Below are 25558 nucleotides of genomic sequence, written 5' to 3' on the forward strand. Positions count from 1 at the left end.
CTAAAACCACTTGTCCTGATTACTGTAGTTTTTACAGTAAATCTTAACATCTGGTAGTCTTAAGTACTCCATGCTTTTCAAGTTGAGAAAAGAATCTGATAATGCCATAGAAGATGGTAAATAACTGTGCCTTCCTGGAGCACATGGGAGGAAATGAGTAGTTTCGTCAAGAATGATTGTGACGATTCATGAAAGAAGTTGTTTTCCTTGGTGAGAAGAAAAAGATAGTCTGTTAAAGATAGTAAAGCTCAGAAGCTCTGAAATGATGATGGCGAGAAACAAAAGATATAAGGTCTTTAGGAACTATTAGTAGAATAAGCGAGATAAGTCTCTAGGCAGAGGGACTCCCCTAGAGTCTAAGTTTAAGTGGCAGGATCTTTACAGATTGATTATTAGTAAACATTTCACTCTAAATAGCACTGGAATTTCTGTGAAAGTTAGTCCTCTTCAGCCATTTTCACACCATGGAATGGTAATCAGTATTGATGTGTTATGTAAGTTGATAATGATTGATGTGCTCTTAGAACAGAGCGTCTGTTTATTTAGATTTTAATTAATAGGTAGGATGAGTTGACTCATGGTGAAATTCATAGCTTATTAGGATTCTAGCTTAACTCATTCTCATTTATTTTTCTGAAATGTCTCAGTAAATATACTTTTGACTGGTATAGTTCTCTAGTTTTTCTCTCCTTCAATGACTGTTGTTTTAAATTTTGGAATTGAATGTGTCTTCTTCACCCAGATCCCTCCCTTTCTACCCAACCCTTTACATTTTTGGTAAATTCCTTATAAAAACTAAAGCCTATTCTGTAATAGACTCAATTTAATCTAATTTTTCTTTTAACCTACCCGTACTTGAAATTGTAACAAGGAATGTAAAAGTAGGTATTAGAATGCATTTGTAATACTCTCAGAACAACCCTGACTCATGTAACCTGTGCATATTACAGACGTTCCATATTGTTAAACAGCTGTGTGTCAGATTGCCTATGTAAGAAGACTTACAAGTAATTTAGAGACTGATCTTTGGCCTTTTCAGATTCTGTGCATCTCATGAAAAGCCTGATGATGTTTACTTGTTGTGGCCAGGGAAACTTACATGATGCCAAATATTTTTTTAAATCCACAATATGGAACTGAATTCAACTATATTTGTTGTGTGCTGTATACTATGGAGACTTTATTGACAAAGGAGAAAATAAGCACATTTTTTTTGTAAAGAGTTTCTAGTAGTTGTCATTTGTTGAATGCCTACTTTGTGCCAGTCATTAACTGTGTACTAGGGTGTTCCATATATATTTTGTCATTTATTCCTCAGAGCAATTCTGAGAGGCTTAGAGGTTTGTTTGATTTGTCTAAGGATACAGTTAATAAGTGGAAGATTGAGAATTCAAGCCCTTTTGAGTGACTTCAAAGCCCTTAGCCTTTCCGTTATATTATACTATATTAGAAACGGTGATCTTCAGTCTTTCAGATGATAACTTATTATTACATCCTTGTTAAACTTTTTGGTCTCTCAGAAATTTAGTATCCAAAGAGCTTTTGTTTATGTGAGTTATATATATCAAAATTTATTGTATTAGAAATTAAACCTAAGAAAAAATTATTTGTTAATTTACACAGAAATAATAAACCCATTATATGTTAACATAGATAACATGTTTTATGAAAAATAACTATTTTCCATGAAAAAATGAGTGAGAAGATTGGCATTTGCTACATTTTTGAAAATTTAAAAAATAGCTGGCTTAATAGAAGACATTTGGATTTTCATCTCTGCCTCTGTGTTCAATCTGTTGTGATATCACTCATCACATAGCATCTGAAAAGCCCCGCTGTACACTTATGAGAGGATGAGAGTGAAAAAGCACATGACATCTTATTATGAAAATTATTTTGACCCTTCACATCCCCTGAAATGGTCTCTGGACCACACTTGGAGGACCACTGAACCATAGACATCACATGTAGCAGCTTAAGCTGTTTCTTCAGCATTTTCTGTGCATCCTGTTAACACTAAAAGATAAGATGGGATCACCTTCCAGGATGTTAGCTCCCTGCCAGCACTGATGCCAATTTACTGGTATAATGCCAGAGAGACAGAGTGTGTGGAGATAAAACTGACGTAGGATATCCAGTTTTGTTGTATGGTGAGTTGAAGCAGTATGGTTGTAAACAGAGAGGTCAGGATAAATACTTTAATGAGACAAAATGAACCAGTGGACACATGTTACTCAGAGGCATTTTATTTTTTTAATATATATATATACACACACACACATACATATATATATTATAAAGTATTAATAGCAGATTCTGTGTGGGTTTTTAAATAACAGCTGCAGAGATGGCTTTGAGTGTTCTCATGTCAAAGGGACTAGTGTTCAGTCTTTCCAACTACTCAGAGGTAGAGAGATTCCAGTAGATAGAATGAGACTTAAATGCAAAATACGGTATTTACTTAATGACAGAATGTAGTTCAGTGGTTAATGTCCAAAAGTATTTATTTTTCCTCCCTAAATTGTAGTGTAAAATATTAAGATCAGAATTACACATAGAGCATAAAAATATCTCTTGATCATATGATCCCTAAGTTTGTACCCCATATGGAGTTCTAACTATGAGTTGGCTTGTATGAATTCAGAATACAGTTTTGTGAATCTAAGATTATATATTTATGGAGTAATTTGGAGAGATTCTAGAGAAAAGCAGTAAATATATTATGGTTCTTAAATCAGATCTTGTTGGAAAAGTTCCAGACTTTAAACTTGAAGAAACCCAAATGGTGTTAATATTATAAAATATATGAAGTGTCATTATGAAGAGAACTCTGATCATTTCTTATTTTCCAAGATAGAATTTGAAGAAATTTTCTTCTATAGCAAGGGAGATATATATTAGCCTGCTAAAACTTTTTTAAGAAAAACCACAATGAATTACACACCTGAGAACAGATGGAATAAGTTGTCAACTTTTCTTGTCTTGGACATCTTAAAGAATATTGTTGGTCTCCAAAATAGGTAATCCCAGGACTTTAAAAAATGATGTAAGTAGGGTTTTCATCTCTGATTTTATGGTAAATAACTCCGTGATTATAATTGTGTTTACAAATGGCTGTTGTCTCACTAAATCCCCTAAAGTTTTGCATCAGCTGTATTGTGAATATTCTTGGAATTTTAGAGGTGAAAGAAAAGTTGTGAAAGTCGAGTTTTGAAGAATGACCTTCTACTATTTGTGTATTGAATTCCTTATCCTAAATTATGATTCCTCCACCTGTATTTTTACTTCAAACCAGTGAGGATTTTTTCGGTTTATCTTTTAAAAAGGTCATTGCGCCTAAGAAGTTTAGAGGCTCAGTTATTCATACATTAGTGGAGATTAGTTTGATGCTGTTTACTTTCCTCCTCAATGGAGCAGAGATTAAGTACTTTGAAAAGATGGGAGTTCTTACTGGAGGAGAAAAGCAGGTAATTAATTTTGGAGGTTATAACACCAACATTGAGGGCCAGTATTGGAGGCTTAGGGCACTGTGAGATGGGAGATTCAAGGCATAGAAGGTAGTGAGAAATATGCTAGATATAAACTATGTGAAAGTTTTATCAGAAACAAGCTAGTCCAGTAGAAAAATGGAAAAACGTGTTTCTTTTCCTTGTTACACCTTTGTCTCTCTGCCACAAGATATCTAACTGGTGCTTTTACACTCTTAGAACTGTGGACTTAGAACTCCTTTAAAGAATAAATAGGATTTTGTGGGCTACTTTAGGAATCATGATCATATGATTTTATTTCTATGGGAAAAAATTGTTCTCAATTCTCATATGCAATCTACAACAAAATTTTAAAACAATCATTTCTGGGTCACTTCTTTAGAATAAATAATTGAACTCATAAGGGGTTCATTTCCATTGAGTTTGCTAAATGATTATTGTGTGATTTAGGGCATGTAAGTCTAAAACCACTAAGAATGACCACCACTTAAAATTTAGAAAATTCTGAAGAGTATGAGTTTGCTAATAATATTAATATCTAACATTTATTGAGTGCTTATTTACTATGTATTAGAAACTATTCTTAGTGCTTGGTACGTATTAACTCTTTTAATCCTCACAGCAGTCCTTTGGGTAGGTACTCTTTTTATCCTCATCTTACAGATGAGAAAACTAAGGCATAAAGAGGTTAATTTACTTGTTTAAGGTTACATAGCTAAAAGTGGAAGAGCTTGGATTCCAATCCAGGCAGTCTTACTCCAGAGCCCGTATTCTTAATCACCAAGCCATATCTTTTTAAATGTAGAACATTGACTGTGTTATTTTGCTGAAATTGAACTAAAAATAGAAACTTTGATTTTGCTGATATATGATAACTAATTTTGAAAAAATAATACCAGCTACCTTTGCTTGGAAATGGCTTAAATTATTAATTCATTTATAAATTTAAACAACTGTTTTTTATATTACATAGTTATAAAATGTAAAGTCAATCTATGGTAGCTTTTATTTCCTTTTAGGTTTCTGCCATGATCTGTCTCTGTGGGTACCCAAATATCCACATATACTCTTTTTCCTCGATATAGAACTTACTCGCCCTTTTCCCAGGGGAGATAACCCAGAGTTTCATCTAGTTATTCTATCTAGCTGAAAATCCAAGCTCTCTGGGTGCAGCCCCTTTCATCAGAATCCAAAGTGGCTTCCTGTGGTTCAAAGACCTATAAACCAAAGATGAATAATCTGCACTCTACATACCTAATATTATAGGGGTGGAGAAGGAATAGGATAACAGCAGTATAAGCTGTTATTCAGCAAAGGGCATAATGGGAAACACTCAGTAGTCACTAGTCCATATCGATTATAAAATCCTACTGGGTATGAGTGGCCGAGACTCCCTAACGGTGTAGTAAGTTCCTTGGTTCTGCTCTTGGGTGGGGTCTTCATTGTCCCCTATGCCCTCTGAATGGTTTTAGCTTGTTCAGTGTCGTACATGGTTGCATCTGAGATAGGTATTGGTGAAGATACCCTTTCTGGGAAATGTCCCGCTTTTACAGCTCACTTCTTATTAATGAGCTTGGGTATTATTTTGAAAACTTAAGAGGGTTTTACAGGCTAGGCACTTTCTCTTTCCCACCCCCCCTCCCCACCGCCATACAGTTATCTTAAAAAACTTAGTTTCTAGACTTTTTATTGCTTTGAGCTAAAGGACCTGCCCAGACAAAATCTTTTAATGTGAAAACTTCACCCTTTGTGTTCTGCTTACCCCAGAGATTCTAACCTTGTTTGGTGCCGTGGAACCCCTTCAGCAATCTGATAAAACCTGTGGATTCTTCTCAGAATAATGTATCAAAATTCACAAAATACTTAGGATTACAAAGAAAAGCCATTGTTATATTGAAATACGGTTAGCAAAATATTAACTTTGTAACTTAGTAATATGTGTGCCTTTAAATTAACACATTAGATAAAAGAGCTAGTGGCAAGTCTAAGATACTATCATAACTTTGAGTGGTTGAGGAGTTTAAATAAAAATTTGAGATTCTGCAGCATTTGGCACATGATTTGAATATATATTTGTGATTTTTATTGGTGGCAAAGTCACAGGTACTGTTAAAGCTACTGTGATTTGTTGTCTACTTTCATAATTAAAGAAAATGCTAAATTTCAGTTACAAGTTAGTGGAAATAATGGATATATTTTCCCCCCATCCAAGTTCATTGACCTATTAGCTCCTGAAGGAATGATAGCTCTGATGAGGCCATTTGAAACAATAGTCTCGGGTGGAAAGACAACACCCTCACAACGTTGCTTTTGAGAGGCAAGGCACCATCTTCTCTCCTCCTAAGGTTGCAGTTTTGCAGCGACCACTCAGTTACTTCAGTTTGCTTCTTCAGAAGCAGTTGGTTTTTTTCCCAACCTCACAAGGCTTTAAATTATAGGACTCTTAGCTTAAATTGCAGGCCATAGGCAGGGAGTACCTCCCTTAGCAAATCTGCTTTTTCTCTTATCTCTGCTTGCAACTCTAATGGTAGTTTATTTCTCTCTCCAGACTTTAAGTGGCAAGAAGGAGCCAACACATGCCAACATTCTACGTTTTTCCTCTGTTTCTTTCCTTGCTGTAGCCTCAGTTGGCATATAGTTTGCTTTCCAGCATCTGTAGATGATAGTTTGATCAAATCCTTTGTCCCTCTTTAGTGTCACCAGCTTTCCAACCTGCAGTATTAGAATTCTTAATGTTTGCATCATCAACCCCTCCTTTACGAGAGTGTCTCGTTTTAGGTTCTGTTACTTCTGTCATCCCACTTACGTGTCCCAAATTCCGTGTTTGTTAGGAATTGCATTCACCTGCTGGTAGAGATCTTTAGAAGTAAACACATAAGAAGCCTGGAAGGTAGGTAGTTCTGAGCTAGGATGGCAGCTTCACAATTGCTTCACAAAATAATCAGGGATCCATGTTCCTTCTCTCTGCTCCCATATCCTCAGTATGTGCCTTCCATTCTCAAAGATCACCTTATGATCCAAGATGACTCCTGGAGCAATTGTTGTGTTCACTTCCAGAGAGCAGGAAGGGCAAAAGGCACAATGCCATGCAGAATCAAATTGGGGTTGTAGTCTAAGGAAGAAGGTAAAAACAGATATTAGGTGACAATTAGTGGTCTCTGTCATAGACCTTGCTTTTGGTTGCCTTGAGTGCTGAGATGCTGTAATAGAAGTTGTATATTATATATTTAAAAAAAGGATATGTCTAGACCCCTGGAGATGCATGTGATCAGAATTACTGCTGTGGTAATTGCAAGGATTTCTTTTGAGTTCTCAGATGCTCAATTTTTCCACATGCTGCCAAATCTTAAGATGAAATGCCAAGTGTCAGGAATGGAGTGGGAGGATTCAGGAATATCTAGGTCATAACATCATTATTCTTATTCTTTTTATTTTCCTTGATGTCTTCCTCTTGTCTCCATTTAGGGAGCCTACAATATCTCTACCCATTTCCTTCCTTTTTTTTGCTTTTGAGGAAGATTAGCCCTGAGTTAACCTCTGCCACCAGGCCTTCTCTTTTTGCTGAGGAAGACTGGCCCTGAGGTAACATCCATGCATACCTTCCTCTACTTTATATGTGGGACACCTCCCACAGCATGGCTTGACAAGCTGTGGGTATGCACCCTGGATCCAAACCGGAGAACCCTGGGCCGCTGAAGTGGAATGTGCAAACTTAACTGCTGCATCACTGGGCAGGCCCCCCATTTCCTTTCTTTTTGATACTGTTGAAAACTGGAAAGCTTTCTGAGTAAGCTTTGACTAGTCCGTGAGAGTTAGGGAAGTTGCAGAGGGAGGCCAAGCACTGTGCAAAAAGCATGTTTGGGATCATATCAGTAGCAGTGTTTTATAGAGTAGGATTAGAACCCCCTCTCCTCCCGCCATGTCATGACAGTCTTCAGTTGTTATATCTTGATGCTCTTTACCTTTTTGTTTTATGCAGGAAAATTCCTCATGGAACTTCTTTTCAGCAACAGATAACCGTCATAGATTTAAGAACTTCAGACATAAGTTCTCCATGCCTTCCTTTCTCCCACAAGTCGCAATATCTTTTTATCTTTGCTTCCATCTTTGTATTTTTCTTTGCTATTCCAGTAGAACTGTCTTTGTTCCTGTGTAGTGCTACTTGTCAATCTGTTCTCTAAGTCATACTTTTTTCTAATTCATAAAGGACTTCAGTCCTGTGATTATCTTTATCTCATGCTGTTATAACTTCTTTTCTTTCACCTCCTCCTTTTTGCTTTTAAATGTGTGTGGTCTTGTTTGTGGAGGAACACATCCACAGCATCATTGGGTGGTCACTATTTCAATCATTTAACCACCATTTATTGACCCTTTACCTACTATATTCCTAGGCATTGGGGAGACAGAAAAGAATAAGAAAGTTCCTTTTTCCAAGCAGCTCATGGTCTCAGGAGAGAGAGAGAGAGAGATAAAGATAGTTATAATTATGTACAAGTCTTGTGATAGAGGTATTTATATTCTAGTCCGGGAGCAGGCTCTAGTTCAGTTTAGGAGAAGGAAGATGGGAAGAGTGGATTGCCCAGCCTTTCTGGAGGGGGAGATATTTGATCTGAGTCTTGAAGTAAAAGAAGGAGTTAGCTAAGCAGAGTAAGAAAGAAAAGGTATTCCAGAAAGGAAGACTCTTATTTCTTATCCAAATACTATGTTATTTTTTAGGTAACGTGAACCTGCCAGGGTGTTAGGTAGCATCTGAAGTACTAATGCATGGTCTCTATCCTCAATGAGGAGGTAGGGAAGAGAGAGTGAGACTAGAAAGCTTAGATGTATGATGCAATTATTCATATGAAACAGCATGGTAAATGCCAAACTGAGATTATAATTGCTCTAGGAATTTAGATAAAGATTAATAAGAGATTAATAAAAGCTAAAGTAGTTGAAAATGAGTTTAGGTTTAGTATAATAGGAGAAAGGGGACCATTGAACGTTTTGGGGCACAATAACATGAAAGAATGCTGACACATTTCTCTTGAGTGTATGCATAGACTCTGGAGGTGATTAGCAGGGAGGAGTGCTGAGAAATCAGAGTCTAGGAGGCCAGCTAAGAAGCGTTTGGTATGAGGTGAGGTAATGAGGGCCCGACATTTCTTAACCAGATTTCCATAACCAGATTCCTCAGAGCCTCTCATGCTGTTTTTAAATTTACCACCATCTGTTCTCTTGTACAAGTAGACTTCTGTCACCACCATTTCACTAAGAGATTTCTTTCTAAAGTTACTGATAATCTAGTCAAATCTAACAGTCCTTTTTTCTGTTTTCAGTGCCCAATGGAGAACCACTGTAGTGACCAAGAATATATAAAATTTAATAAATTGCAAACACTTTTTTTAGAATTTAAACTTGAGAGATATTTTATAGTGTACTTTAAATCTGCTCTAGCAGAACTGATGAAAAGAAGCATGGCAATGGAATACTTCTCACTCATATCTCTGATGACTAGGGACTCTGATGACTAGACTTTCCAGCCTGTTCAGATCTTGACTTTCTTGAAGTCTTAGCTGAAGTTCTTTCTTTTCTACCTCTCAAGGCTGCAGTCCATGTTCTTTCCGTTTTTTGAACCATTAGAGCACCTAGAGCTCAGCCTTGCACTCTTTTTCAGCTGTTTCTTGTGTTTGACTTTTCTAATTGGACTATAGATTCCTGGAGGTCAGGAATTTTATCATACTTCCTGTGTGTGTGTGTGTGTGTATGTGTATAAAATCTCACTCCAGCATAGCGCTGTACACATGTGTAATTATAAATTCTTGCTAAACGTCGTAACATGTATTAAGTTCCTATTTATTGTATATTTATATTACTGAGACTCTCAAAGTCTCAATTACTGGCACTGGTGGAGGGAAACAGAAGTTAAAGATGATTCTCAATAGGGGGCATCTGTGATATCAATTATATTCCATTTCAGAACATGCTTTTTTATTAAGTTTGAAAATGTATGTGACTGGGTGCTTTGGGAATTTTAACAAAATAAAGGTACTCAGTGGAGACTTAGTTGAGGCAAATAGGATGACAAAATGGTATAGTAATAGTCAATGTTTATAGAATGAAATGTGAATAGTAATAACAGCAACTACTGTTATCACCACCACCACCAGTAGCTAACATTTGTTGAATACTTATTATTTGCCGGTCACTGTTTTGAATACTTCACATCAGTGAGGTAGGTACTATTATTCTCATTTTACAGATGAGGTGCAGTAGAAAAACTAATGGATTGGGCATCAGGAGATCTGGGCTCTGGTTTTAGTTCTGCTCTTAAGTACCTATGTGAATTTGGGCAAGTCTTTAACTTCAGTAGACCTTAATTTTTCACCTTTGGAGTGAAGACATTGGTCTCTGATCTCTAGGGTACTTTGCCTACTCTTGATATTCTGTGGTCTCTAAATTATCTTGTCTCCTTATTCCACCGGTTCTTATAATTTATTTCATGCTGGGAATAAGCATTTATGGCTGAGATTGTAGAGCGGGATGGTAAGTTGTTCTTAGATCTCTGAAGGTTCTGTATAAAGGAATTGAAAGTTCGGGGGCTGGCCTGGTGGCGCAGTGGTTAAGTGCGCACGTTCCGCTTCTCAGTGGCCCGGGGTTTGCTGGTTCGGATCCCGGGTGCGGACATGGCACTGCTTGGCACACCATGCTGTGGTAGGCGTCCCACATGTAAGGTGGAGGAAGATGGGCACGGATGTTGCCTTGGGGCTGGGCTTCCTTGGCAAAAGGAGGAGGACTGGCAGTAGTTAGCTTAGGGCTAATCTTTCTTGTGGGCGGGGGGGAGGGGAGGTGGCGCGGGGTGGGGGCGGGGGGGAAAAGAAAGTTCAGGTTTCAGAGGAATGCATACAGTAGAGATGGCGGGAATTTGAGAAAATGAGAAAGGTAAAACTGTGGATTAAAATATCTGAAAAACAGGATAATAGAACTCCTGGCAATATAGACAGAACCTTCATGACTGTCTCTTGAATTATAATTGCTGTTGCTTGATCTGGTTTACTTTATAGTGCATTAGTTCCCTCCCAAGATACTCCTAGAGTAATATTATTAACTAACACATGTTGAATGTTTCTTCTGTGCACGTTATCACATTTAATTCCAAAGTAATATTTTAAGTGTAGGTACTCTTATTGTTTCATTGTACAGATGAGAAAGCTGGAATTTAGGGATATTAATTAACGTTTTCATAGTCTGATGGTTAGTAACTGGTAGAATTAGTACTTGAACTCTGGTCTGCCTGTCTCAAGAGCCTCTTTATCAGTTCTATATTGCCTCCCAGAAGTTCAGATCCTAAGCATGTACTGCAGGTTGCATGTTGCCTGCAGCCGTTTGGGATGAGGGGCCTATATGGGATTTTCTTAACCACAGTTTTTCTGTCAACTGAGATGCTTTAAATTTCTTATTTTGTTTTTTTCTTTTTTGCTGTATTTTGGTATCATTTAGAAGTCTTTCGTTCTTCTCTACTTTATTGTCAGCCTTCTTTGATCCCAGGGTAGAAAGGTGTGTACCCTCTGCTGAAAGTTAGCAATTCTGCTGTGAAGAGTCAAGCTTTATTTCTATATTTTTATCTTCAGTTCTTAGAGCAGCTTCCTCCCTTCTTCAGAATATGTGTTAACCTGGCAGATTTTGTTTTTCTTTTTTTCCCTCTGAGTGGTAATGGTCTAAATTTTTCAGCCTTGAAGAGAAATACATTACAGAATCCATATCACTGGATGTTTGCATAAGCCTGTCCTTAAGCTTTTAATGCTTCTTCTCTTGCTGTCCATTTATGTGATTTAATCTCTTGTATCCAACACTCCCAAATCTTTGGTTTTGTTAAGCTTGTTCCTTGGTTTGTTTTTTTTTTTAAAAAACTGCCTGGTACTGCCTATCCTCCTTTTCTCTTGTTCATCAGTGTCCTTGAGTTTGCATTCCTCTTTTCGGTCTACTCCCCCAGCTAGCCTGTCTACTTGCTATTCTTGTCTACCCTGCTTTACTCTTCTTACCTCCCACGAGCTCAACTCTACTTTCTTTCCTTGATGCAAATTCCTGTGCCCATTTCTCAGTTACTTCTCTGACCTCTTCCCTCCACTTTACTTTTGGAATTCTTTTGTTTGTATACTCCCCTAAAATTTTTGTAAAAGAAATGCCAGATGTATGTACAATCTTAAGTTTTTAAAGGGCCTGTGGTGTTGGTGAGTAAAGAGCTGGACTGCAGACTGACTTTTTCATACTTGGATCCTGTTGCCCTATTTAAAGTGACAGTCTTTTTTGGAAAGATTGGCACCAGAAACACTTCGTGTGTATGTATTGTTCTGTATTTTAAACATTTTAAAACCAAATTTGTTGTGTTTTAGAGAGGAAAAAATTAAGAAAAAAGATTGGAAATGTTGATCCCTTAAATATTTGGTTTGGTCATTAACATACTCAATCTTTTTCCTCCAGATTTAACTCAGGCTTTCCCTCATGAGCTTTGGAACTCCTAGATTTGTGAATATTGGATATTTTGAGAAGCAGGGATTCTTTCCTTTATATTGACTAAGGAGTCTATTTACCTTCAGGATGACATCTGAACTGGAGAGCAGCCTAACATCTATGGACTGGTTACCACAGCTCACCATGAGAGCAGCCATCCAAAAATCTGATGCTACACAAAATGCACATGGGACAGGAATTTCCAAGAAGAATGCACTCCTTGACCCAAATACAACCCTGGACCAGGAAGAAGTCCAACAGCACAAAGATGGGAAACCTCCATACAGTTATGCCAGCCTCATTACGTTTGCAATTAATAGCTCACCCAAAAAGAAAATGACTCTAAGTGAGATTTACCAGTGGATTTGTGATAACTTCCCATATTATAGAGAGGCTGGCAGTGGTTGGAAGGTAAGGATTTTGTTTAAATTATTATTTTTATGTTGTAAGCAATAACAGTGTTGGCTTCTATTGAAGATAAAGCTTTGTGAAGGCTTATATAACTAAAGATGAAATTCTGAATACTAGTCATTTTTAGGATGTCAAAAAAGGGAGAATTGAGTGTTTTTAATTAGATCGAGAACTTTATTTTTGGTAGAATATTAGTTTGTTAGAGCTTTATTATATTATAGGACTGACATAGCATAAAGTAAGAGCAGAGATAATATAGCTTGCATTGGAGAACAATACCCACAGTTCGGGTGAATTGATAGTGAGTCTAAGGTAAAAAAAACATAGTATTGCAACTAGTACTGTTTTTATTATCCAAGATTTTTTTTAAACTTTTTATTTTGAAAGAATTTTAGGTTTATAGAAGAGTCACATAAATAGTACAAAGGATTCCCATATGTTCTTCATTCATTTCCTCTATGTTAACATTGTATATAACCATAGTACCGTGGTCAAAACTAAGAAATTAATGTTGGTACAACACTCTTGACTAGACAGTACTATTAACTGCTAAGTAAATTGTAGACTTTATTCAGATTTCATCAGTTTTTCTACTAATGTTCTTTTTGTGTTCCAGAATCTAATTCAGGATCCAATCTAGGATCCCACATTGCATTTAATTGTCATGTCTCCTTAGTCTCCTCCGATCTGTCACTGGTCCTCAACCTTTTCTTGTCTTTTATGACCTTGACACTTTTGAAGACTACTTGTCAATTATTTTTAGATTGTTCCTCAGTTTGGATATGTCTCATGTTTTCTCATGAGGTGATGCGTTTTTGGGAAGAGTAATGCAGAGATGATGTGCCCTTCTCTGTGTATCATATCAGGGGGTACTCGATGTCAGTATCTGTCTGATTATTAGTAATGTTAACCTTGGTTCTTTGGTTAAGGTGATGTTTGCCAGGTTTCTCCACTATAAAATTACTGTTTATCATTTTGTAAATTATAAAATGTTTTGGGGAGATACTTTGAGGGCACACAAGTACCCTGTTTCTTAAACTTTTGCTTATTAATTTTTAGCATTCATTGGTAGATCATAACTACAGCAGTTTTTATTGTTTTCTAGTGGTGATTTCTCTTTTTCTTCATTCCGTCTATATTTATTAATTGGGATTCTTCTGTAAGGAAGACTTATCTCCTCCTTTTATTTATTTATTCAGTCATTTATTTGTAATAGTATCACTCACGGATATTTATTTTATCTTTGTGCTGCTTATTTGTCACTCAAATTGGGTGACAGAGCTTTGGCCATTGAGAGCTCTTACAGGTTGGCTCCTGTGCCCTTTTGACATGGCCCCATTCTTTTGTTTGTTTTGCACTTTTTAAGTTGCTGTCACCACAAGATGTTCCGGGCTCATCTTTTGCTTTCCCTGCCCCATCCCTAGAGTCAGCCACTTCTTTAAGAAGCCCTAGTTCTCCATCTAAGCTTTTTGATGTGCCATCAAATTAGTTACCTACCTAATTTATGTTGCATGACAAATAATTCAGCTTCCTTTCCTTTGTGTGTGCACATGTTATGTTCATATTCTTATATGGAACCTATCCAGTTGTGTGCTCTGTGGGGTGTGTGTACGTGTGTGAGTGCACGTGGAAGAAGAGGGTTTATAGAGTTTTAGGTCTGCTGTCAGATGGTAGTTACTCTTGTTTCTCTTAAGCCTTCCTGTTTCAAAGCTTTGTCATTTTCGTTTAACTAGATTTATTAGTTGACATTTACAGATTTATTGTACACCAGTGATATGCTGTGCACCATGCCAGATAATCAAGTATCCTTAGGGAAGGGGTTTTTTAAATATCTTTTCTTCTATTACATGCCCTGGCACAGTGCTTCCATTTAGTAAGCCTCGATAAATGTGGCTTGAAAGCCTGAATCCTGGTCCCGGCCATCTTTCCTAACTTTATTTTTTGCTAGTTCCCTCTCATATACTCTTTCTTCTTACGTCTATTCCAGCCTACTAACTGTCCCAGGAAATAAACACTTTAATTTCTTTCTTGCTTTTGTTTTTCTCTTGCTTGTCTTTGGAATTCCTCTCTTTTGCCCTTTTTCCAGTTATTATTTTCCTGTTTATTCTTTCAGCTCACGTGTTACTTCTCTTCTCCCTGTAGAATTAATCTCTTTTGTGTTTCCATACGCTATATTAATAACACTATTATAAAACTTAGGAATTTTTGTTCAGAGATCTTGTTTCTTTAGTTTTTGTTTCTGTACTCATACTCAAATGATAGCTGCTTTTATTATTTTCTGTGTGCCAGGCACTATATACTAAAGTGCCTCACATCATTCTCTCCTTAAGCCACGTTACAGTCTTATGAAGTAAGTACTGTTATTGTCCAAATTTTAAAGGGAAGGAAACTGAGACTTAAAGAAGTAAGTTTCCAGAATTTATCAGCTAAAGAATGGAGCCAAGATTTGGTACCAGACTTGGTAGATTTGGAGATTTTAAGCTCATGTCTTAACCATTTCACAGGGCCTATAATTTTGCAAACACTGCATAAATATTTATTGAATTTAATTTCCCAAGATAAACTCTCTCTTAGCTGACTGACTCAGTATGAGAAGTGATTGTTAACAGTATACTTTGAATAAGAGTCCACTCTAATAGAATATTTCATTAGAGGAAATACATAATAAAATTTGACCCGTGAACCAAGAAACATTCTAATCAAGTAGTAGTAATCCATCTAAACTGTGTTTTCTGGCTTTACCAGTAGGGACTCCTGTTCAGTAGACTCCTTTTGTCAAGATTTGGAATGAGAGAAGGCTAGGAAATTTTGATAAACCTGTTTAGCATTGGAAAAACATGATGGTAGGGATTAGAAATGCCCCAAATTTGAATAAGTGGCTTAGAAAGCCCACCAGAGATTCATGGGTCTATATCATTGGTTGTAAACCTACATACCTGCAAGGGCCAGACAGGTGATATAAATAAGTGAAGCAAAGAAGGTGCCTAACTGAAGAATGCATGTCTAATATAAAGGGAGCAACTGTGCTCTAGTCTCTTGTTGCCTTTAGGTCATATGGCAGATCTCACAATTTTTTCCCCTGAGAAAAGTCAGAAATCTGGATTTTTTTGTGCAATTTCCTAGTTTCTAAATGTTCTTAACTAATTCTAGTTTTCTTACACATTGTGCAGGCCAAACATAAGTCTTTTGGCTGGATCAGCCTATGGACCACTAATTTGCAGTCTCTGGTCTAGATCATATTCTCTTGTTTTTAGCTAATTTAGTTTTTCATTCACTAATTTGTAAAGGATTTATTTACTGTATACTCTTGTGAGCAGTATGTTACGCTTTGGCAGTACTAAGAAACTTAACAGAGGGCACCTTCAGGAAACTTGTATTCTTTATTGGTGAGGGGGATACATATAAACGAGTGATTAAGATGCTATGTAAAAAGCTCTGTAACAGAGAAGTATAAAGTGCTGTGCTATGACGAGTTCACTAATTGGGCATATCTGTTGTGTCTCAGCCATGAAAATATCCAGTATATATGTGACCTAGTAAAAAGTATTAAATGAAGGGTGCGGTTAATAAGTGCTATGAGAATTTGGAGGTTATAGGAAGTATGATGATGTTCTAAAATGAGTAGCACAAGCAAGTGCTGTGAGAGTACAAGGAAGGAGAATCATCAGGACACTACTGAGGAAGTGGAGTTGAGCTGTATTTTGAAGAAGAATAAGATTTGGGGAGGTGTTTTTAATAGCTCTTAGGAAAGAGCTGGTTATGGCGGTTCTTAGTAGAGAGCAGTAAGAGTTGGGATAGAGCTCAGAATATAGAGATCCAGTGAATGTAGGAATGCCAAGCTGAACAGTGTGATCTAAATTTGATAGGGAATAGTACATAAAGTTTGATTGTATACCTCATTTACCTGTCTGACCTCAGCTTCTGCTGAAGTGTAAGTTCACCTGAGAGTGCCAAATCCAGTCTGCTGAATTTCTTTCTGCTGGCCAGCCGAAGTCATGGTCTGAAACTGGTTTAGAAGTAGTGATACAATTTCAACGGGAAGATACATGATTTAGATATAAAGAAGAGAGGGAGGTGGAAAGGGAGAGATGGGAATAGGTGGAGAAAGATGATGTTGGTCTTAGAACTTAGAACTAAAAGATATGCTAGAGAGATCATCTGGTCCAATCTGTTTCTTTAGGCACACTTTTAATATTTCCAGGGATTGCTGTTTCATAGTTATTCTTTTAAAAAGTTTCTCAGACCCAATATAAGGTGCCTAGATCTTGCCGTGATCTCTTTTAATTTTATTTTGTTAAACATAAAAATATTTTGAGCATTTCAAATGGAGACAAATGGAAACTGGTTTATCTTCTCCTTTACTCAGGTCCTTTCTCCGTTTTCAGGTTTTACTTCCCATTTGCTGTCCTTAGATTTGTTTTAGCACACTCCTACAATCTTCTGCTCACTATTTCTTCTTCAGGTTTGGAGGAGCCATCTCCATGTTAGGAGAACATGGGAGGTCAAGAGAGGGTGGAAGAAAGATCCTAAAGCAATTGTCAGCTACCTTTCCAGACAGAAATGTAGAGCCAGCTAAAGTCACCCAGAGGAGAAGATGTTGCCATGGTCACTTAAAAGGATTCAAATAGAATTTTAATATTTTAGGTAAAACTCCCTTTCATTTTGTGCCAGAGCACTGAAGGGAGATTGCATATTAAAAATAACTCTTTGAATATTCCATAAGAGTTTCAAAAGCACTCTTTGAATTTTCCATAATTGAATGATTTTGTAATCTGAATTAGAGGAAAAGGAATTCAAATTTTTGTGCTATTCACCTTACTAAAGAAAATTAGCCTATTAAATTACTGGAGTTTAGGGTAATAAGAAAAATACAAAAGAGTGCTATGTGTATGTGGGGGTGTATTATGCTACTTTTTATCTGGGGAAAAAAGAGAAATAAGAATATATTATATATTTGCTTACTGTTGTAAAAAGAAATTTAGGAATAATAAACTAGAAATGTAAAAAACAGTTACCTATAAGGGACAGATGGAACTAAGGTAGAATGACTATAAAAGAATAAAATTTCGAGTATACCTTTTTATATAGTTTTGAGTTTTGAACCATGTGTTTCACACATTCAAAAAAAAAAAACTAGAAGATCAACAAGGATGGGAAGAGAAAACCTTAAAACTGAATATAAGCAGAAACAAATGAGCCTTATGTCATATCAAATGGATAACATAATTACAGAAAAAAAATTCAAGAAACTTTTGAAAAGAGCATTCTGACTTTATACCTTCATGGGATACATACTAAGGTCGAAAAGAATTGCAAAGAAATCATGAATTTTACTTGGTAGATTTGTTTTTGGTAGTGGTATTTCGCTAGAGGTGGTCTCTACCTCCAGTAGCCTCTAGAAAATATGATGGGAGCAATTCTGAAACTATTTTACGTGCATGGTAGGATAGAACAAATGAGTACATGTATTGATGTTTTTGGGGAACCAGGTCTCTCACAGTGGGAGAAGAGAGATACAGGTGCGAATGTGGTGGTTGGTTTGATTCAGAGGTACCAGTTTAAAGTTTAAAATAAAAATCACTTAGACTGCTTTTAAACTTTAGATTCCTGGGTCACAACTCCAGAGATTTTGAGTTTTAGTCATCTTGGCTGGAGCCTAGGAATCTGCATTAAAATTCATCTCAAGTGATTCTAGTGCAAGTAGACAGTACTTCGGAGAAACTGCTTTTTAGGCTGGGGTTTTCAAGGCCAAGCAATATGCCTTGATCGGTTATTTAACCTGGGGCATTTTTCTTCAGGTTAACCTGGACCATCCTAATTATTTCTACCTCTCTCCTGTCCCATCTTCTTTTCTTGGGGTTATTAGAGGTAGGGTCTGCCTAAGTTGTGAGGTCTGAAGTAATCTCTTTTCTACTGTGTGTGTGTGTGTGTGTGTGTGTGTGTGTGTGTGTGTGTGTACACATAACATGTTCTGGCTCTCATATCTGTGTGGCTGTTTTTACTTTGTAAATACACTTTTGGTGTTTTTTCCAGCAGATTTGGGATTACCATTTGAAAAGCATTATATTCTAGGTTCTCAGTTGATAGACAAAGTCCCTACCCTCTTGGAGCCTACTTATATTTTGGGTATACAATACAGTATGGAGGAGGAAGACCATTAAATGAGTAATTGCAGATGTGATGAGGGAGTTTATTACAGTGAGACCTAACCAAATCTATGAAAGTCAGAAAGGACTTCTCTAAAGAACTGACGTTTAAACCAAGAATGAATTGAAAGTTGAGTAGACTCTGTTAGGTGAAGGGAATGGAGAAAGGCTGGGAGCAATTATCTTTGTAGAGGGAGCAACAAATGGAAAGCCTAGAGGTGAGAAAGAACACTGGAGGGGAGGAATATAGAAAGCAAGGTAGGGTCCGATCATGAAGAGCCTTTGGAGTCCTTGTTAAGGATTTTGGATTTTATCCTAAGTGCAATGGGAAGTCATTGAAAGCTTTTAAGTGAAGGGTAGCATCAAATTTGCCTTGTGAAGAGATAATTGCCTGCAGGGTGGAGGATGGTGGAGGGTGGACACCAGTTAGGAAGCTGTTGTACTAGTGTTGGTGAGACTGGTGTCCTAGACTAAGATAGTAACAGAAGAGATGAAGTAAAAGTAAGTAGATCAGAGGTAGGCTTAATAAGATTTGGTGGCAGATTTGTTTTAGATCATGAGGAGGAGGGAAGAGTTAAGGATGTCTTACAGGTTTCTAATTGAAACAGTTAAGTGAATAACTGTCTTTGAGAAAGGAAAACGGAATTAATATCACACTGGAGATAAAGATTCAATTTAGTTTTAAATATGTCGAGTTTGAGGTGTTTCTGGACATGTCTAGTTGTCTAGATGTCTACTAGGGGCTACTGCTAGTCTATATGTCTACTAGATGTCTAGTAGATTATTGAAAATATATGTTAGGAACTCAGGAGGAGAGGTCTAGTTTAGAGATCTAGATGGATTTAAGTGTCACAGAGAGTCATTGAAGCCATGACAGTAGGTGAGATTGCCTAGGCAGCGAATATAGAAATGAAAAAAAGGACATAAGGCAGAGCCTTGAAGATTTCCAACTTTTAAACTTTTTGTAGAGGAGGAAGACCCAAGCAGACATGTATTCTTCCCCTGAAGCCATTTAGAAAATATGACCATCTTGATTTTGTTTTTTTCCCATCTTGAACTTTTTCTTTTTGAGGAAGATTGCCTTGAGCTGACTTCTGCCACCAGTCCTCTTTTTGCTGAGGAAGATTGTTGCTGAGGTTAACATCTGTGCCCACCTTACTCTATTTTATATGTGAGATGCCTGCCACAGCATGGCCTGATAAATGGTGTGTAGGTCTGCACCCAGCATCTGAACCAGTGAACCCTGGGCCGCCATAGTGGAGGGTGTGAACTTAACCGCTGTGCCACCAAGCCAACCACCCATGTTGGACTTTTACGATAGGTGGATGAACTCCAGTTTGTTTGATTAATTCTTTCTTTTTCTCATCTTCTTGTAGATTTGGACTGAGTATTTCTTTATGATTACATTTTCTTTCCACTATTATTTTGTTGGTTATACCACTTCCTAAATTTTGTTTTAGTGATTTCTCTAGGGTTTACCATACACATAGTTTAAGAACTTTGTAAACCATATACTGTATACTTGTAATTCCTCAGACCCATCCTTTGTGCTACTGTTGTCATTCATTTTACTTTCACCTGTTACAAACCCCATAATAAATTGTTGTATTTGCTTTAGTCAGTTATCTTTTAAAGGCATTATAAATAAGAAAAAGTGTCTTTTAAATTTACCTTCATTTTTACAATTTCTGAAACTCTTCATTTCTTTTTGTAGATCACGTTTCCATTTAGTGTCCTACTTCTGCCTGAAGAACTTCCTTATAAAATTGCCAGCCAACTGGCATTACAAGAAATGAATGCTTTCAGCTTTTGTTTGTCTGGAAGTCTTCATTTGCCTTCGTTTTTGAGAGATATTTTCACTATGTATAGAATTGACAGGTTTTTTTTCTTTTAGTGTTTTAAAGGTGTCACTCTTGTCTTCTAACTTGGATAGTTTTTGAGACATCTGCTATAATTCTTGTCTTTATTCCTGTGTACATAATCTTTCTTTTTTTCTCTTGCTCTCCTCAAGATTTTCTCTTCATTTTGATTTTCAGCATTTCATTATAACGAATATATGTGTGTACATTTATAATTTATTGTGCTTGGTGTTCTCTGAAATTCTTACATCTGTGATTTGATGTCTTGCATTAATTTTGAAAGATTCTTGGCTGTTACTTCAAATTTTTCTTCTGCTGCATTCCTTTTCTCTTCTCATTCTGAGACTTGAACCACAGTTCTTGGATGATCTGTTTGTTTTTAGTATTTATGTACATGTGTGTGTGTATCAGTTTGGATAATTTCTTTTGATCCATCCTCAAGATACCTGAACTTTTCCCTAGTTGTGTCCAGTCTACTGGTGAGCCCATCTAGGGAATTCTTTATCTTTGATCATGTTTTTTATGTCTGTCATATACATTTGACTCTTTCTTGTAGTTGCCACATCTCTGTTGAAATTTCTCTTCTCTTTATGCAAGTTGTCCACTTTTTTCTACTTGGTCCTTGAACTTCTTAGTCATAGTTACTTTAAAGTTCTTGTCTGATAGTTGTAATACCTGAGTCATCTCTCAGTTGGGTGATTACTTTATCTCTTGAAGGTGGCATTTTTTCCCTGGCTTTTCTATATATCTTGCAGTTTTTGACTGAGTGCCAGATATATGAGTAGAAGAATGGTAGAGGTTGAGGTAAATAGTATGTATACCTGTAAAGGGACAACCATCTTTTTTCCCAGGCCATTTGTGCGAGGAGTTGAATCAATCGATCAGTAGTCAAGCTGGATTTGGGTTTTGTTGTTGATATCTTTACCTTCAGTATACCACAGACTTCACATTCCTCTAGCAGTAGGTTCCTTTTCCCTTGTGCTTGGAGTGAGGGGCTTGGGTGCTGTATGCTTTTCTCAGTTTTACAACTTTCTGTTTAGATTTTAGTTGTCTCTGCCCACCTTGCTACAGATGGGAGTCTGTCTCCCTGCTCCCGTCCCTCCTCTGTCAGTAGACTATTACTGCTTATTATTCAATGCTAGGCTTGTGGTAGGGGCTACGGGTTTTCTCTGTTGTCTTGATCTAGCCTGTGTCTTACTAAGGCCCTTGGACTTGGGGGGTGGGGCTTTTTCAGTGTTTCTTCCCCTCAACCACACTAGCTTTGTATCTGTAGTTGCTTTTGGGTGGGAGTTTCTTGCCACTCCTCTGGTTGTAGCTGACCTTGACCTTAGGCGTGGTGTATTTGCATAGGATCCTGGGCCCAAGGTAGTTTCCGCTTGTCCCAGAGGTAAAAGGATTTTGCTTCTACCCTTACTCCATCAGTAGTAGATCTTTGCCTGTGTCCTGGGAAATGATTTCCTATCCTTCCCTAGAGGTAGAAGGGTTTTGCTTCCATTCTTCCCTCAGAAGCAATCTTTGCCAAGTCCTATGGGTGAGACGTTTTGCTGCCCCTACCTCAACGTTAAGTTTTTGCTTTGTAAGATCTATAGAAGATGATGGCACTTTTGTCTCCCACTGAAGCTGTCAGTTACCTTCTTCCTGTCTATGCCACAAAGGAGACTTTCTTTGGTCTCCTTTCTACCTCCAATCTTTCTTGTGAGCATATGGTGAAGGCCCATGGAGAAGAGCTTCGAGAGTGAGTGGGAACTTCCCTTATGTCTGGAGACCTTGTTACTCTAAACTGACATACTTAGCCCATGCTTGGCCTTTCAAATTTTAGCTAATTTCTTGGATGCATGGATGATGGTCACCTCTTTCTCCCATACCTTGCCAAAAGGTGAGAGAGTTTGTCCCCTTTCTCCTTGAATGGCCTTATCCCTGTTAGGAATTTCATTTGTTGGGCTGCCGTGCAACCTCAGCTCTCTGATGCAGCTCAAAAATAAGTATGATTTTTTTTTTTTTTGACTTACCTGTTGTTTTCTCATTGTTTGGGGGCAGGGGAGTCATCTTCCTTGTAGCTATTTACATCCCAAGCAGAGGTAGAACTCACATTCATAAATTTTAAGTTGATGTTTTGGTAATAAGATAGGCTTGGATTTATGTTCTGTAGTCATCTTTTAAAAACTTCTTTAATCCTGATATTGCCCCATGAGAGGAAAGTTTCAATGTAGACATTGTTGTTAGAGTTTTGAATTTTATATTAAAAAATAAAATAGACATTATGCCAAAAAATGACACCCCCCCCCCCCCCCCCGAATTCTAAGTAAATGCAATTGGAGCCCCTGTCCACCAAATACCTGGCCATTTGTAATGAGCAAAATTATGGAATGGATTTTGGAGCATTTCGTTAAGAAGTGGCCTTTGGGTATTTTCTGTAAAAATTGTGGCACAGTACTCCTTTTTCATGAAAAGATTTCCTATCTCACAGATTCTCCAGGTGCATTTTCCTGCCATCCAAGTTGGTTATTCTTTTAGGCTACGTTAAGGAACGTAGATGTTCTTTCTAACCGTCTGTAGCCAGTGTCTTCCCAGGTGGTTTTCCTTCTTACAGATTGTAGTGAGAACCTAATTGTCTTCTATATGCTCTTGTAATGGAGCAGTGAGTTTGTTTAAAAATTTTTTTAACTCGTTAAAAAGTGATGATACATGTGCCTTGTAGATCATGTGAATATTGCAGGAAAAGAAATAGGAAAATAACCATCACCGATAATACCATTTAGAATAACTTAGCATTTTGCATTCTGGCTTTTTCTCAAGAATAAATAAACTAGTTAATAAATGCATATCATAACAACTAGAAGGACCTACAAATAAAATATACAACTATGTATTGGGGGGCTTTGGGGCCAAAAAGCAGGAAAAAAATTAAAAAAATAAATGCATATCACAATTAAAGTCATCATATGTATGCAATTTTATATTTGGCATCTAATATTTAATGTTAATTATAGGCATCTTCCTACATCATTAAAAGGTCTTAATAAGCATTTAAAATAGGACATATATATTCCATTTTTTGGAGTTTTGTAAAATCTGCTAGAAGCTATCTTTTCTAATAACTTCCGTTTGCAGCATTTATAATTTGAAAATTAGAAAGGTTTAAATTTTAAGCTCATTTTAAAAGCTTATTCCATTTGTACTTGTATTCCAATGTATAGAGATATTTAGTTTTCTGATTTGTTTTTAAAGGAGGGTTTTGTTCTTTGGATTCCGATGACCCTATGGCTTTTCTTTTTTAATTTCAGAATTCCATACGACATAATCTGTCGCTGAACAAATGTTTCCTTAAAGTGCCTCGATCCAAGGATGACCCTGGAAAGGTAGGATTCGTTTTCTTAAGATAAAATAATTGGATTCTTCATTATATCTGTTGTCTTGTTTGAATCTGAGTTATATCTTTTGCATAAAGAAAAAGAACTGGAATGAGAGCATTCAAGAACTTGTCTACTTCATTGATCAGGAACCTTTTTGAAATAGCAAGTCCTCCTTCACCCCATCTACTCCACCCCACCCCACCCCACTCCCATTATAGTTGGTATGCTTCAAGAACCGGCTAGGCAGGGATAGCTTGCTTCTTTTTTTTTTGATGAGGAAGATTCTCCCTGAGCTAACATCCATTGCCAATCTTCCTCTTTTTTCTGCTTGAAGAAGATTAGCCCTGAGCTAATATCTGTGCTAATCCTCCTCTTTTGTTTGTGGGATGCCTCCACAGCATGGCTGATGAGTGGAGTAGGTCCACGCTGGGGATCTGAACTGGCGAGTCCGGGCCACTGAAACAGAGCATGCAGAACTTGAACCACTCAGCCATGACCTTGGGGAGAGCTTTCTTTTTAAACGGTGGGAAGCTGACTTAGTGTAGAGCTGGTCTTCTGTTATAGTTGTCTGTTTCTAATCTGGTTTTTGTTTGGTTATCTTCTTACATGTTGTATATTAAAGTTGGTTTTTGAACTGCATGTCAGGAACCACAGTTTATTGATTATTACATATAAGAAGTGGAACTATGCGTAATTGACAACAAATGGAGGTAATTCTTACCCTGAAATAAAGCTTTTTCTGTTTTCCTGTTTTCTTAGTTGCTGTTTTTTCCTCTTCATTCATCTTCTGCCACCATTACATTTTTAGTATTTTATCTACAGAGATGTCCTTGTTTTTATTTTAATAGCCATGTCAACTGCATGTGGCCTGAACTTGATACTAGTTGCTTAGTTTCTAATGCTCAGAGTACTTTTTTGGACTATATTTGGTTGTCACGATAAATCATTAGGTTAGGACTTTTGAGACAGTGTATCTGTTGGCAAGCACGTATTCTTAGATGGTTAGACTTCCTGTCATCTTCTTTAGGCTAACTGTCCCTGGAAAAATCTTTCTGAAACGTAAGCGTGGTCATATCGTCGTCTTGCTTGAAAGTACTCCCCAGTGTCCTGGAGATATTTCTTTGGTATAAAATACCCTTTACTATCTTTTCTTGGATCTGCCTTTCTAGCTGTGATTCACTTCATTCAAGACCCACTGTGAGGAACCTACTTGAAATTTCCCCAACATGCTTTTCATATTGCCTTCTCTTGTTGCACAAACTCCTTCCCTTTACTTGTTTGGCCTACTCCTTATTTTTTAAGATGGAACTGCAGCATTACTTCTCTGAAGCTCTTTTGTTTCCACATCCTTCAGCCCAGTTTGTTGTTCCCTCTTTTGAGTTCCTGTTACTTTATCATCACTGTAGTACCTCCTAACTAGTGTCTCTATCCTTGGGTATACTACCTCCAGTTTATGTAACTTTCACATAGTAGCTAGTGATCTTTCAGAAATGTCAACCTACTTGTATGTTTTCTTTGTTTAAAATCTTCATTGGTTATCTACTGCCTTTAGGTTAAAGTCTAAACTTATGAAGGCAGGGATCATGTATATATTGTTCACTTTTTAGCCCCAGTTTCTTGCACAGTGGCTGGTGGCACTGAGGAGACACTCTTATTGAATGAATGAATGTATTATATCCTCTGCTAGATGGTTAACTTCTTGAGGTTAGAGATGATGGAGAGTTATTCATTTCTATTGTAAAGCAAGCACTCTTTTTTTTTAAGATTGGCACCTGGGCTAACAACTGTTGCCAATCTTTTTTTTTTTTTTT

General features: G+C 37.1%; 1 protein-coding gene across 4 annotated transcripts in view; it reads left to right on the forward strand.

Moving 5' to 3' along the window:
* The window catches only part of FOXJ3 (forkhead box J3), a 134043-nt gene that overhangs the window by 34473 nt on the left and 74012 nt on the right, over positions 1–25558 (forward strand). For all 4 annotated transcript variants that reach the window (XM_046661192.1, XM_046661193.1, XM_046661191.1 and 1 more), the window contains exons 3-4: positions 12065–12389; positions 23679–23753. In XM_046661192.1, coding sequence (XP_046517148.1) covers positions 12065–12389; positions 23679–23753 — 400 coding nt within the window. The remainder of the gene's footprint in view (positions 1–12064; positions 12390–23678; positions 23754–25558) is intronic.

Source organism: Equus quagga, chromosome 5 (genome assembly GCF_021613505.1).
Source record: "Equus quagga isolate Etosha38 chromosome 5, UCLA_HA_Equagga_1.0, whole genome shotgun sequence".
Taxonomy (NCBI): domain Eukaryota; kingdom Metazoa; phylum Chordata; class Mammalia; order Perissodactyla; family Equidae; genus Equus; species Equus quagga.